Below are 14,607 nucleotides of genomic sequence, written 5' to 3'. Positions count from 1 at the left end.
TGGGCTCGCCACGCTTCGGGCTCGGTGGCTCGCTGCGCTCGCCACACTAATCTATTCTCAACTCCACGCCGACGTGGATAGTGGGGGTATGAAAAGGTCGGAGGACGCGTACCGCCGCCCCTCGCGGGCTCGCTGCGCTCGCCACGCTTCGGGTTCACGTTGATCGTGGGGTGGCGTTAACTAGTTTTGGGGGGCCATTTCACTGGTCAGGGGGGTTTTTTGGGCTCTCTGGCCCATTTAACATTGTTCCCTATGTTGATTTTGGTAAATTGAGGCATTTTACATTGTTCCCTATGGGAAATCGCGTTGGTCGCATCGCATGTGATTTTTTTAGCCCGCATGCGATGCGACCGACGAATTTTTTTTACCTGCGATGCCCCAGATCAAGATCGGTGTGGCCGTGCTAGGAAACAAGTACTATATGTGTGGCCGTGCTAGGAAACAAGTACTATATATATATATATATATATATATATATATATATATATATATATATATATATATATATATATATATATATATATATATATATATATATATATATATATATATATATATATATATATATATATATATATATACACTTATTTATTTATTAAGTTTCTTATATAGCGCATACATATTCTGCAGCGCTTTACAGAGAATATTTGAACATTCACATCGGTCCCTGCCCCAGTGGAGCTTACAATCTATATTCCCTACTACATGTACACACACAGACATTCTATATGTGTGTGTGTATATATATAATGTTACCATGGGGGGGGGGGGGGGGGGGGGGGGCGGCGCGGCACTCAGTTTCTTTTTTTTTGCATTTCAATCTCATCAGATTACAAACATAATATCAAAAACATCCTAACCTTATAGCCCCACACACACGCATGTACACCTTCAGTCAGTGCCAGCCGGCGCTATACAATGACATCACTTTGGAGAGCCACGATGCACATGACTACAGTGATCTAAAAAACCATAGCAACACAAAAACACCACCAGTATTTGTTTACATGGAACATCTTATATACAGACTCCATGTACAAAAGGTATAACAGGGAATAATATACAAAGACTAATTCACAGAGCAACACTGTATTAAAACAGAACACACCAAAACGTATTCTATACAAAATTAGAACATGGCGAGAGATAAAGTATCATTTAGACCTTTTGGTGTGATAAGCATGTATTTTGTAATACAGCATGAATTATTTAAACAGAGAGCCACACCTCCTGGTAACATACAGTATGTACTTTTTATTTGTGAAGGCATCAGGGATTTCTAGTTTATTAGAGTGCAGTGCCGGTCCACCTGAGCTAGCTAGCTATATATCTATCGTATATATTGGGCAGTACGGATGGTGTAATGGTTAGCATTACTGCCTCACAGCACTGATTTCATGAGATCGATTACCACCATTGCCCTAATTGTGCGGAGTTTGTATATTCTCCCTGTACTTGCTTGGGTTTACTTTGTGTGCTCTGGTTTCCTCCCACAATCCAAAAATATACTGGTAAGTTAATTTGCTCCTTACAAAATTAACCCTAGAATGTCTGTGTGCATGTACATGTGTTAGGGAATATAGATTGTATGCCCAAATGTTAGGAGGCACTCAGAAAAAAGGAACTCAAGGAAGATGCTGAGAAGACATACTGTATGTATTATTTATGTATAAATAATAATAATGTTATTGATGATCTTTGCAGGATTGGGGAGAATGAAACTGCAGTTGTCTGTCCAGTAATTGACACAGTTGACTGGAACACATTTGAGTTTTATATGCAGACTGGCGAACCCATGATTGGTGGATTTGATTGGCGGTTGACGTTTCAGTGGCATGCTGTACCAGAAAAGGAGCGTCAAAGAAGGAAGTCTAGGATAGATCCTTTAAGGTAATATAAATGTGCCAGCATTGTTTATGCACTAATAAAAAAAAAAAGTAATTTGTAACCATTTTAAAATTATTTTTTTCATAACAAACTCTGTATATACACCTAATATGGTTTATTTCCCTGAAAATATGGTCTGGTGCGGATATTTTAGGCTCTTTAATGATAGAAAGTAAGTTTCCTACATTACACCATCCTGGGCAGTACGGATGGTGTAATGGTTAGCATTACTGCCTCACATCACTGAGGTCATGGGTAGGCAGGGGTATTTTTGTGCAAGCTCCAGCAGGAACTGTGGCCCTTATTCTATTTCTGACAAAATATTTCTTAGATGGACAAAACCATGTGCACTGCAGGTGAGGCAGGTGTTACTTGTGCAGAGATAATTAGATTTGGGTGGGGTTTTACACCTGCCTCACCTGCAGTGCACATGGTTTTGTCCATCTAAGAAATATTTTGTCAGAAAGAGTATGCCGAGTGCTCAGACGCTGCCCGGAATTAGACTGCGCATGCACAGTCTAATCCCCCAATCCCGGGATTAAAATCCCGTCGTTTTGGGGGCCAAATCCCGGGATCCCCCCGATCCTGGGATTGGCCACCCTAGTCATGGGTTTGATTCCCTCCATGGCTCTAACTGTGAGTTTGTATAGTCTCCCTGTACTTGCGTGGGTTTCCTCTGAGTACTCCAGTTTCCTCCAACAATCCGAAAATATACTACTGGAAGGCTAATTGGCTCCCAACAAATTAACCCTAGAATATCTGTGTACATGTGGTAGGTAATATAGATTGTAAGCTCCACTGGGGCAGGGACTGATGTAAATGTTCAAATATTGTGTGTAAAGCGCTGCGGAATATGTGTGCACTATATAAGAAACTGTTAATAAATAATAAATATATCACTTCTATAAAAGACTATCAATACACAAATATAATTTTATATGTAAAGGAAGAATGCTGAATATACCGTATATACTGGAGTATAAGCCGAGACACCTAATTTTACCCCAAAAACCTGGGAAAAATCATTGACTCAAGTATAAGCAGTGGTGGCCCCTGGAACTTCCCTGTTGGAGGCACCCAAGTGATTTCTTTCATCTAGGAGGCTGTGCCGGACCCTGCTTTGATATATAACAAAGAACGGTGAATTCAAAAACTTAGGTTTTAATAGTGCAGGTGATGGCAACGTTTCGGGGCTGCACCCCTTTCTCAAGCCAGAAAAACAACAAGATTGTGCAAACAAATTCATACAGTGCTTAAATACCTTAACATGTGGCGCCTCCTCCTCCGTGCAGCATACTACCTCCCGGTCCGCTCCGTCTCCCGTCCACTCTCACCCGACTGGTGACGTCAGAGGAAGTGCGGGGGTCAGCTGAGCCGCTCTGTGTGTCGGGGCCTCCGTCACCTAGGTAACGGAGTGAAACAAATCAAACATTTAACTCCTACATGTAAATACAAATACTGACAAAATGTGAACCGACTTCTAAGGATGTGTGCTTAAGTCAGGTGCTGTGTATGTTTTCTGATGCAGCATTCGTTAGCTGCATTTCTGTGTCATACCCCAGTCATTGGGGATGCGTGAATGCTGGTGCTCACAGTTGCTCCCTATGTGTACCTTCAATTAAAGAAAATTTTAAAAATGCACTCACAAGGTCGGAGCACCAATCTAGGGTTAAATGGGTGGTCACCATAGGTCTGATATTCCTACTTGGTGCCCCAGTTTGAACACTGGTGATGTATTATCGATTTGCTTAACGACTTAACTCTTTGCCCTCTATGGCCGTGCATAATTACTCTGCCTATGTTTTCAGGGTTTAATGTGTTAGATCTAACTTCATCCATTTTGAGGTGATAATACCTATGTGCCCAAATCATTTTGTTTTTCTTTTTATTTTAAAATGGGCCCTTTTTATGGCATATATGCCTTACAAATTAAATGCCATATGAACATAAACATCATGCACAAAGTTCCTATACTATTTAATGTCACTATGGACACCTCTTTTTACGTGTGCTGTATTCAAAGAAAACAGCCAAGCCATAGTGATTCATTCAGCCCCATTGGCTGTACGGTGTCCATGCGGAAGATCCACTTAGCCTCAAGCTGTAATAAAGCTTTCCCTCTGTTACCACCTCTAGGGGACAGGGGGACCTGGTCAATGATCTTATAGCATATGGTCGCCACTCCGTGCTGTTGTTGTGCAAAGTGGCGAGCTACTGGCTGCTCACTTGTGCCACTAGCCAATGCTGCCCTGATGGCCGTCCGATGTCGGGCCATCCTCTCCTTGAACTGCCGCTCCGTTTTGCCCACGTAACATAAGCCACATTTGGCTTACACAACAAATTTGGAGATACATGTGAGGGCCTTGTCAATGCGAAATTTCTTTCCTGTATGCGGGTGTGTGATGGTATCTCCTGTCAGCATAAACCTGCATGTGGTGCAGCCTAAACATTTGCTACATCCTTTCTTTTTTGACAAGAAGTGTGTCTTGGAAGTTACACCTAAATTCGTGACGTCGGTCTTCATGAGCCAGTCCCGTAAATTTCTACTCCTTGCGAAGCTTGGCATGAGGCGATGGTCCTTTAATGCCTTCAGATCCGGGTCTGCTGTTATAATGGGCCAGAGTCTCTTGCCTTTCCGTACTAGGTCGTTGCTGCGGGAGTTGTATTGCTGAACCCATGGGGTCGCTTTCGAGATTGCTCGTTTTTGCCTCTCCTGTAGTAATTCGGCCCTAGGTCTCCTGGCGGCCTTCTGCTTGGCTTTTTTCAATTTCTTTTCTGGGGTAACCCCTTGCAAGGAATTTGAGGGCCATGATGTTCAATTGTTATCTCTTTCCACTGGGTCACTGGTGCAACGGCATACTCAAATAAACTGCGAATATGGCAGTCCTTTGATGGTGGCTGAAAACTCGCATGGTGTAGGAGCGTGTTCCTGTCTGTCTCCTTTGTATATAACGTAGTAGTTACATGGCCTGAGTTATGGATGATTTTGATGTCCAAATAGTTAATTTCAGTTTTGTGATGTACCACTGTGAGTTTACATACCGGTGATATATGTACCCCTATATTAATCTGCTTATATTACTGTGTTTTATAAGGATACATTTTAAGTAATTTAATTAATTATTCATTTGGTGGTGTATATGCATAATTTTATGTGGTCTTGTACACATTTGACACATTGTTTATTTAATTATGTACGTTGTTTATATTAAATCGTTTTTATATGTGTTTTAAACGTGCAGAACTGCTCACGATTATGACTGTGTGGATAGAGGGCAAATGTTCCCTTGAGGCTTGTTATAAATACCAAGGCTCATATTGGTATGTATTCAATGCTGTTTGCGAGTGGTGACAGCGAGCAGGTCTTCCTGCTCGCTGTCACCACTCACCCTGACAGCATTCAACACTGCCTCCGCATCCGCCAATTCCCCCTCGCTCCGTTTTTTTAGCGAGGAGGAATTGGCGGATGCGGCTCCAGAAGCAGTGAGACCCGCGGCTAAAAACTGCGAGTTTTCTGCAGCAGCCGCGGGTCTCGCTGTTTTGGGGAATTCTCGCCGTCCTGTGACGGCGAGGATTTCCCCACAACGTTGAATAGTGCGAGCGGCCGGCGCGGGGGTTAAACAGCGAGGATCGCTGGTTTTCAGCAATCCTCGCTGTTTAACCCCCTCGCCGGCCGCTCGCTGCGGCATTGAATACATGCATTAGAGATACTCCACCTATTAATTGATATAATATTAAGAACCCCTCCGCCTTATTTCTTTAAATGGGAATTCCCAATTACGAACAGTTTTTTGATTGACAAGTCCATCACCATTTAACTTAGCTGAGTGTACGTAGTAGCCACGCCCTCTGACGAAGTCTTATGATGAAACAGGGCGTGGGCTACGACGCTCTCAGCTGTCTCACCTCCAGCTTTCCCACCGGTCCGTGATGTTCCTGCATGCCGTATAGCAAGCCAGTGCTCAGGCTTTCGTGTGGTCCGGTTATCCATCCATAATTATGTATCCCTAATATGAAATGCTCGGGACCACAAGCATTTAGGCTAAGGGATTTTTGCGGATTTCGAATATTTTGTTTTCATATTCACCTGATCCCCTCGTGGTGCCCCGATGGTTCCCCAACGTCCACGGTGGCCATCAAAAATCCTCTCCAGCTGCATCCTCGGTCCCAAAGATGCATTGTGTGGGCGTGCCGTGAAATTACTAGCGCGCCCGCGCAATGCCTCCTTGGGACCGGGGATGCCGCTGAAGAGGATTCCAATGGCTGTCATGGACAAAAATAAGGGGATAGGGGTACAACAAAAATATAAAAACAAAAAACCCCAAAATATTCTGAAAAACCTACGGTTTTCGGAATATTTCGGATATGGGAAACCTGGATAAGGGATAACCAACCTGTGTGTATGTATATAGTGTAATGTGTGTGTGTGTGTGTGTGTGTGTGTGTGTGTATGTTTATGTATGTGTGTGTATATATATATATATATATATATATATATATATGTATGTGTGTATATATATATATATATATATATATATATACACATACATACATACATACATACATACATACATACATACATACATACATACAGGTACACCACCGATTTTCCGGCATGATTGGTTCAAATGCCATGCCGGATTATCGATTTTGCCGGATTACAGAAGGATTTCTAGTTTTTACTAATTTTGCACCTTCAGTACATTTCTAAAGCAATAAATAGTCAAATATATGCTACAGCATAATAATGAATGAAAGAATAAACAAAGTAGTGTATGCAAAACTGTTTATTACAGTGTACGTGCTGTATAAGCGAAACAGGTATCAGGTATATTTTGAACAAACATAAACAGTAAGTGCAGTATGAATGAAAGTCTTGCTGGGACCTTGGATGCCATATCAGCCCCACTGCTGCCTGCTGTGTCACCTGCGGGATCCTTGGAAGCTGTACCCAGTGGCACTTGCTCATGCTGTGTGTGTTCCGCCGATGTGTGGTACTTGCTTTGACCTCAGACAACATGATGCTTCCTGTGTCACTTGCAGTGTCAGCGGAAGCTGTACTCACTGACACTTGCGCCTATTGCGTGTTACCTTACGCCCATGTGCAGAAAGTGTTCTATATTAAGAGTTCATCAACCTCTTTTAATCCAGACAATTTACAATTTTGCTTTGTCCGGATTAAAGAAGGTCACTAAACTCCTTTAATCCGGACAAATCAAAATTGTCCGGATTAAAAGAGGTTCCGGACCAACGGTTGCCGGAAAATCGGTGGTGTACCTGTATGTATGTATGTATGTATGTATGTATGTATATATATATATATATATCTTATATATTTGGCTACATCTGTCACTCAGTGTGTCTGACCCTCTAACGCTGGGTGGAGCCTCTTACTCACATGACAGAGAACCAGCCCAGTGAGCCCACAGTCATAGGAGGGACACATTGCTCTGCTCCTGCACTTTCCTTTTAATGTATGATTGCCATCACCTGTGTTGAAGCACCTTTCCTATCAATTAACCTGTTCAACACAGATGGAGGTAATCATACATTAGGAAGAAAGTCCAGCGGCTGAGCATTGTGTCCCTCCTGGCATGGGTCATGTTGGGAGGTATGCACAGTGCCAGACACCCTCTGCCTCCCCATGTTACCCAGCAAAGACGCAGCTAATCACCAGACACACCAGGTGAGCGCCCCCCCCCCCTCCCGCGATTCGCGGGGCCCCTCCCACGATTCGCGCGCGCCCCCGTGAACCCCTCCTACCGCAATTCGCAGCACCCCCCCACGATTTGCCGCAACCCCAGCCCCCACGACCCCCCCTCCGGCGATTCGGGGCACCCCACCCCCCGCGTCCCCCCCTTCTGCTATTCGCTGCAACCCCCCCGCGCCCATTTATTTATTTATTAACAGTTTCTTATATATTTATGTTTCATTTTAAGAATGTTTTCATATTCATTCTCATGTGTCGACATGGTCACCAATGAAGTGCCACACTTATGTCAACATTTAATGTGTTGACATTTCTGTGTTGATTTGCCGCAACCCCAGCCCCCACGACCCCCCCTCCGGCGATTTGCGGCACCCCAGCGACCCCCTCCCGTGATTCGCGCAACCCCCCCCCCACACGACCCCCCTCCCGCAATTCGCATCACCCACCCCCCACGACCCCCCCCCTCCCGCAATTCGCTGCACCCCCCGTGACCCCCCCCCCCACGCAATTCGCAGACACCCCCCACCCCCCTCCCCCCCCATTCACGGCAACCCCACGATTAAATGGCACATGCACAACACTTACATGGCTATGGTCGACAATGAAAAAGGTTGACATGAGCTTTTGAAGATTTATTTTTCACTTTTTGAATGTTTTCATATTCATTCTCATGTGTCGACATGGACACCAATGAAGTGCCACACTTATGTCAACATTTACATGTGTTGACCTTTCTGTGTTGATTTTTTCTTGTGATTTTTTCACCCTCCCGCAATTCGCAGCACACCCCCCACAATTTGCGGCACCCCCAGCGACTCCCGCGATTCGCGTCCCCACCCCGTGACACCCTCCTCTCCTGCGATTCACGGCACCGTACCCCCCTACCTCCTGTCATTGTGGCAACCCCCCGCCCCCACGACTCACTGCAACCCCCCGCGCCCCCCCTCCCACGATTCGCGGCACCCACCCCCCCCCCGCGACCCCCCCCTCCCGCAATTCACGGCATCCACCCATGACCCCTCCACGGACACCCCTCACCTCCTCCCCCCCGCGCACGTGCGTGATTCACGGCAACCCCAGGATTAAATGGCACATGCAAAACACTGACACGGCTATGGTCGACAATGGAAAAGGTTGACCTGAGTTTTTGAAGATTTATTTTTCTTTTTTTGAATGTTTTCATATTCATTCTCATGTGTCGACATGGACACCAATGAGGTGTCACACTTATGTCAACATTTACATGTGTTGACCTTCTGTGTTGATTTTTTCTTGTGGCAATTTTTTCCCAGTGACAACTATGTGCACGTCAACCTAGACATTATCAACCAATTCTTTGTATAATATATAACACCTGTTCTGTTTTACTGTAGGTGCTTTAAGTCAGATCTTTTACTGCTACTATTACTGTTTATGTAAATGCATTCTGAATGACAGCAACATCCTTCCATCCTTCTACAAGAATATATAACCAACTAGGTTGATTCATCGCGAGCCGTGCCCCCCCTCCCGCAAATCGCGGACCCCCCGCGCACCCCCCCTTCCACGATTCACGTCCCCTCCCACGATTCATGTCACCCCCACGCACCCCCCTCCCGCAATTCGCAACCCCCCCTCGCGTGATTCACGCCCCCTCCCGTGCTTTGCGGACCCCCGCTCTCTCCCGCGATTTGCGGACACCTGCGCCCCCTCCCTCCCTTGATTCACAGCACCCCCGTGCCCCTCCCGCAATTCACGGCACCCCTAAGCCCCTCTTTAGTCCCCCGTATACTCACACACCCCTATCACTACCCAGCTTCCTGCTCTCCTGAACCGTAACTTCCATCACTGGGGAGTCGCTGACGCTGTTTTGCCCACATGCCCCTATCATGCCTCATAGCCCAGCCTCCTGCTTTCATGCACCCTAACTCCCACCCAGTAGGAGGAGACACTGACTCAGGGCCACCATCCTGTACTGCCACGCTGGACCCTCACCCACTGGCAGAAGCTGCACAGTATCTCCAACCCTCCTCTTTAGTCCCCCTTATTCCCACACACCCCTATCACTACCCAGCCTCCTGTTTTCCTGTGTCGTGACCTCCGCCAGTGGGGAGCCGCTGACTCAAAAACACCCTACTATACTATTGCGCACACACACACACCCACCATGCAAATACAGCCCCCCCCCCCACACCCACAAATGTCACTGTACTATCCACACTATCAATGTACATCTTTCTCTGTAACCGCTTTTTAATTAAACAAAACAGTACACCCCCCCTTCCACATCATATGCTCTCTATTTAACACATTTCACCTATAACTCAAGTTGCAATACAGGCCATCTTTCATACAATTCTAACCATATTTCTCACAATACAAACGTTCACAAATTAAGGGGGCACAGTTACGACGGTGTGAAGAGCGCCCCGTAGGGCGCGAAGAATCACCTAATATATATATATATATATATATATATATATATATATATATATATATATATATATATACATATATACATATATATATATACAGGTTGAGTATCCCGTATCCAAAATGCTCGGGACCAGGAGAATTTTGGATAATGGATTATTCCGTATTTCGGAATATTTTAATATTTCAATTATGTATTTTGAGGTATCTTGCATTTATGCTGTATAAACACATCAAACACATGAAATGCACACAAATATATTTTATTTGTTCAAAAAACAAGGTTTCAAAACATGAAACAAAATTTGTGTATATCTCAGATATTGAATTTGAATGTCAAGCAATCATTTTCTTGTACATATATAGTGCCAGTTACATATCATGTCCTCAGCAGTGCTGCTACAAATGTCCCCAGTGAGTTTTTAGCAAAAAAAAATTTTTTTTGCACTTTCTGGAATGTATGGTTTTCGGAATAATTCGGATAACGGATATTCGGATACGGGATACTCAACCTGTATGTGTATGTATGTATGTATGTATGTATGTTTATTGTTAACGGGTTATAATATGACCAGAGAGACAATAAGTGAAAAGCGTTGGTTACGTAATAAGTCCGCAACCAACGTACCCTTTATACCTAACTACGTGCGAACAAAGCGTAGCGTACCTTTTATTGTATTATGTACACCAAGAACCAATACCTTAATCAGAGATTCCTTCGCAGTACTTTGTCTCTAATCTGCGAATATACCTTTATGGACAGTGTCCGTAATATACCTTTATCGCTAAATGCGAATAACAGACACAAACCACAGTATAGAAGTAAGGAGATAAGAACTCCATAAAGAGGTTGTATTTAAGTCCCTAATGGACAAAAGGGGGGTTACAGGAATAGAAAATACAGGTATAACAAGTTATACAATAGTCTAACAAAGTATATACTATACAGGCTCTACTAAGGGAAGAAAAACAGATACAGGACACAATCAGCCAATCAATACAATAAGAATAAATACCGTTAATGCAACCGTTACCGTTCTCATCAAATATGCGAAGCGCAGTCCGGTCAGAGCTCACTATCGTTCAGGGATGAACTATAGTCCGGTGGAAAGTCAGGGAAAGGTAGATGTGCCGAAGAGAGCTTTTGCTGCTCTGGGTCGCCTATCTTATAGGGTCAGAAAGGGGAGGTCAAAGGCCGTTCTCATTGGTCAGAGGTCGTATGTCAGGTCAGCTGTGATTGGGGGGTAAGATGATACACCTGGTTTGGCTAGGTCCAGGGGAGTGAACTTTAAGAGTCCTTTGTCTGATGGTTTCGGCGTCAGCAGTGATAAGAACCGGTTTCATCTAGATTCCTTTGTTACATACTTTCAACAGAAACTGTCCCTGGAATATGGATTATGTCCATAACTATCGAGTCGTGTATATTGCGAAATATTCGCAATGACCGGAATACTACGCATAAGAAACGGAACGAAACGATACTAAACATGATACAGACAGATGTGTGCAGGGCTAACTAAGCTATGTGTGGCGTTCTAAACCTTTAACTATATTTCATTTAGTGTAAGTGTGTTATTATGAATTTATGTGTGATAGTATGGCTACTCTTCCGGTCCACTTTGTCACACATACTCGGGTATGGAAACTTTATTTGCGCAACTCTGCGAACCAAAATGGCGGCCATACTATCCTAAAATGGCGTGTGTGTAACTCGACTTCCATAATATATATATATATATATATATATATATATATATAGTTTGTGAAGATTGGATGAGGGGCGCCACTTGTGTTTTCCCAATTGAATAGTTAATAAATAAACAATGTTCCCTGGGTGTCAGCCGGTCTTTAAGAAAGGGAGCAGTGGTAAATTGCTCATAAAAAAAAAGGTGATTCTAGCCTCCAACTACATCCTTAAGTTAAGCAATTTTACCTCATTCTATTCGTATATTTATTGTCCATTTTGTTTTATTGTAGAAGTATTTTTTATATATTCTTTCAAAATAAATCTTTCATATTTTTAAAAGAACATTTCTAAATATATTTTTTAATTCCACGTTTCGATTTATTTCAACTGTCAGGAATACAGGTATAGTGCAATACATTATTTATATAGGTACAGACATAGTGAATCCACGTGTATGAACCCGCCCAATGTAATGACATCATCAGAGGTGAGCCGCCTCTCCCCCGGTCCATCAATATATTTACATGCTTTGTACAAATGAAAGTGTTAAAATGATAAGCAGTTTATATATATATATATATATATATATATATATATATATATATATATATATATATATATATATATATATATATATATATATATATATATATACAATAAATATATATATATACAATAAATATATATATACAATAAATATATATATACAATAAATATATATATACAATAAATATATATATATATATACATATATATGTGCAAAATATAGCAGTCAAAGCAGATACATTATATGTTACATTGTACGGTATTTTCATTGTAAAAATTTATTGCATACATTGGTACTTATGTATTATCTGGGCTCCCATGTTAAATGCACCCCATTTTTTCATACCCCTACTATCCAACTACGCACGGAGTTGATTTTATATAGTGTGGCGAGCGCAGCGAGCCACCGTGCCCGAAGCGTGGCGAGCGCATGCGGTCTCATAATAAAAACGGGAGCCCAGATATTACATAAGTACCCATACATTTGATACGTACATTTGCGTTATTTGCTGAAAGTAACAAACTACCATATGAGTAGATTTAAGCTATCCCATGCCACTTATTGGTTACAATTACAAAAAGCTTGCAAAGGAAATGTACTCATTTAATCCCCTCGGAGAGATCGTATTACTACTACAAAGGGAAACCAAATGGATTTCATGTTTAAATACGATCTCTCCGAGGGGTTTAAATGAGTACATTTCCTTTGCAAGCTTTTTCACAATGATACTGCTGAGCAACAATTTTTCAAACGCCTCAAACTAAAAAAGGAGGAGACGGGCTTCTACCTGCATGGTGTATCACTGTCCGACTACTTTCGGGATAAAAAGATCCCGAGAGGATTCAGGATACACAACATTCCTACAATCGGAAGATACAATCCTGAATTTTGCAGAAAATGGCAGCTGTCTTGAATAAGGCATTCTTTGATCTCATACTTCTGGTGATTGATTAGTCTCAAAGGGAATTACAAGCAGTGAAGGAGAAAATCATAGATTTGGAAAAAGAAACAGCCACAGTATTCATGACCGACCCTGCGGGAGATTGGATGAACAAATTGCAAACGCAAATTGACAAATATAAACAGGACCTAATTAGGTTCAAGACTGATAAATTTAAAAAAGTGACTAAAGACTATCAAGAGAACAGAGTATACTCTTGGGTCAACAACACAAAAAGTTTCCCAAACCCGGGACGACAAAGATATAACAGACGCAGTGTCAGATTCCCACTAGAGACTGACCAATCTAGTGGAGGGATATCATCTAGCAGCGAGCAAGACACAGCACCGGGTACATCCTCAGGTCAGCTCCCTTTAGGAGTATGTACAAGGGTGCAAATAAAAGGTCCAGGACACGTAGAGGCAAACAGTGCGAGAGACAAAGTAAAGCGGAAAGCAAGCAAGAAATAAATGTGCACCCAAGACGAGATGGCGGTACTCAGCAAGGGACTTAGCTTTGTCCCTATGAATAGACACCATGAATTTAAAGCACTGGTTCAGACCAATCTGTTTGCGAGACAACTCCGATTAAAAGAATTCTTCAACGCCTCGGCCAATGAAAATTACACTGGGCTGACAGAACCTGTACGTAAAAAAAGTAGCTTTGATCCGGCATCAAATAACCCTGCAATCAAATATTATGTTAACCTCATCACTGAAGAAATAAAAAACTATAAAGAGTCTTCACCGAGTAGTAACAACCTCACGAGATCGGAATATCTGGCGCTGCAGTAACTAGCCGCATACCAGGATATAATAATTAGACCAGCCGATAAGGGTGGTGCCCTGGTGATACAGGACATATCGGACTATAGGAATGAAGCGATGCGACAACTTGGGGATACCAATGTGTATACACAACTTGCAAGAGACCATACATTGGCTTTCGCAACACAACTTGATGACTTATTGAAGGAGGCAGTTTCCAAAGATTGGATCACCAAAGACACTGCCTTGGCACTACTCAAACCAAATCCCAAATTCCCGTGTTTTATACTATCCCTAATTTGCACAAAGACTATCGCAATCCGCCTGGCAGACCGATAGTATCTGCAAGGAACTCTCTTTTCTATGATGTCGCTAAGTACTTGGACTATTATCTAGAGCCGGTAGTACAGATGCAAGGTACCTATTTGAAAGATACAATCACTTTCCTGAACAAACTGAATGCCCTGGGGGATATACCTGATGAATGCTTTGTTTGCACGGCTGATGTTACAAGCCTGTATACGAACATTCCCACAACATGAGGCACTGACGCGGTATGTACTTTACTTGAGTCCTCTGAACATTACAAAGGCCCCCCTATCCCTTTCTTTACAAGACTGTTACACTTGGCACTGGATAACAATTACTTTATCTTTG

The 14,607-nt window shown here is 42.8% G+C and overlaps 1 protein-coding gene across 2 annotated transcripts in view; it reads left to right on the top strand.

Annotated features, from left to right (window-relative positions):
• Positions 1-14,607, top strand: part of GALNT4 (polypeptide N-acetylgalactosaminyltransferase 4) — a 145,009-nt gene that overhangs the window by 74,781 nt on the left and 55,621 nt on the right. For both annotated transcript variants that reach the window (XM_083188374.1, XM_083188373.1), the window contains exon 5: positions 1,705-1,890. In XM_083188374.1, coding sequence (XP_083044500.1) covers positions 1,705-1,890 — 186 coding nt within the window. The remainder of the gene's footprint in view (positions 1-1,704; positions 1,891-14,607) is intronic.

The sequence above is a fragment of the Crinia signifera genome, chromosome 5 (assembly GCF_055691185.1).
Source record: "Crinia signifera chromosome 5, ASM5569118v1, whole genome shotgun sequence".
Classification (NCBI taxonomy): domain Eukaryota; kingdom Metazoa; phylum Chordata; class Amphibia; order Anura; family Myobatrachidae; genus Crinia; species Crinia signifera.
The sequence above is the reverse complement of the archived record's forward strand: the minus strand, read 5'-3'. Positions and strand labels throughout refer to the sequence as shown.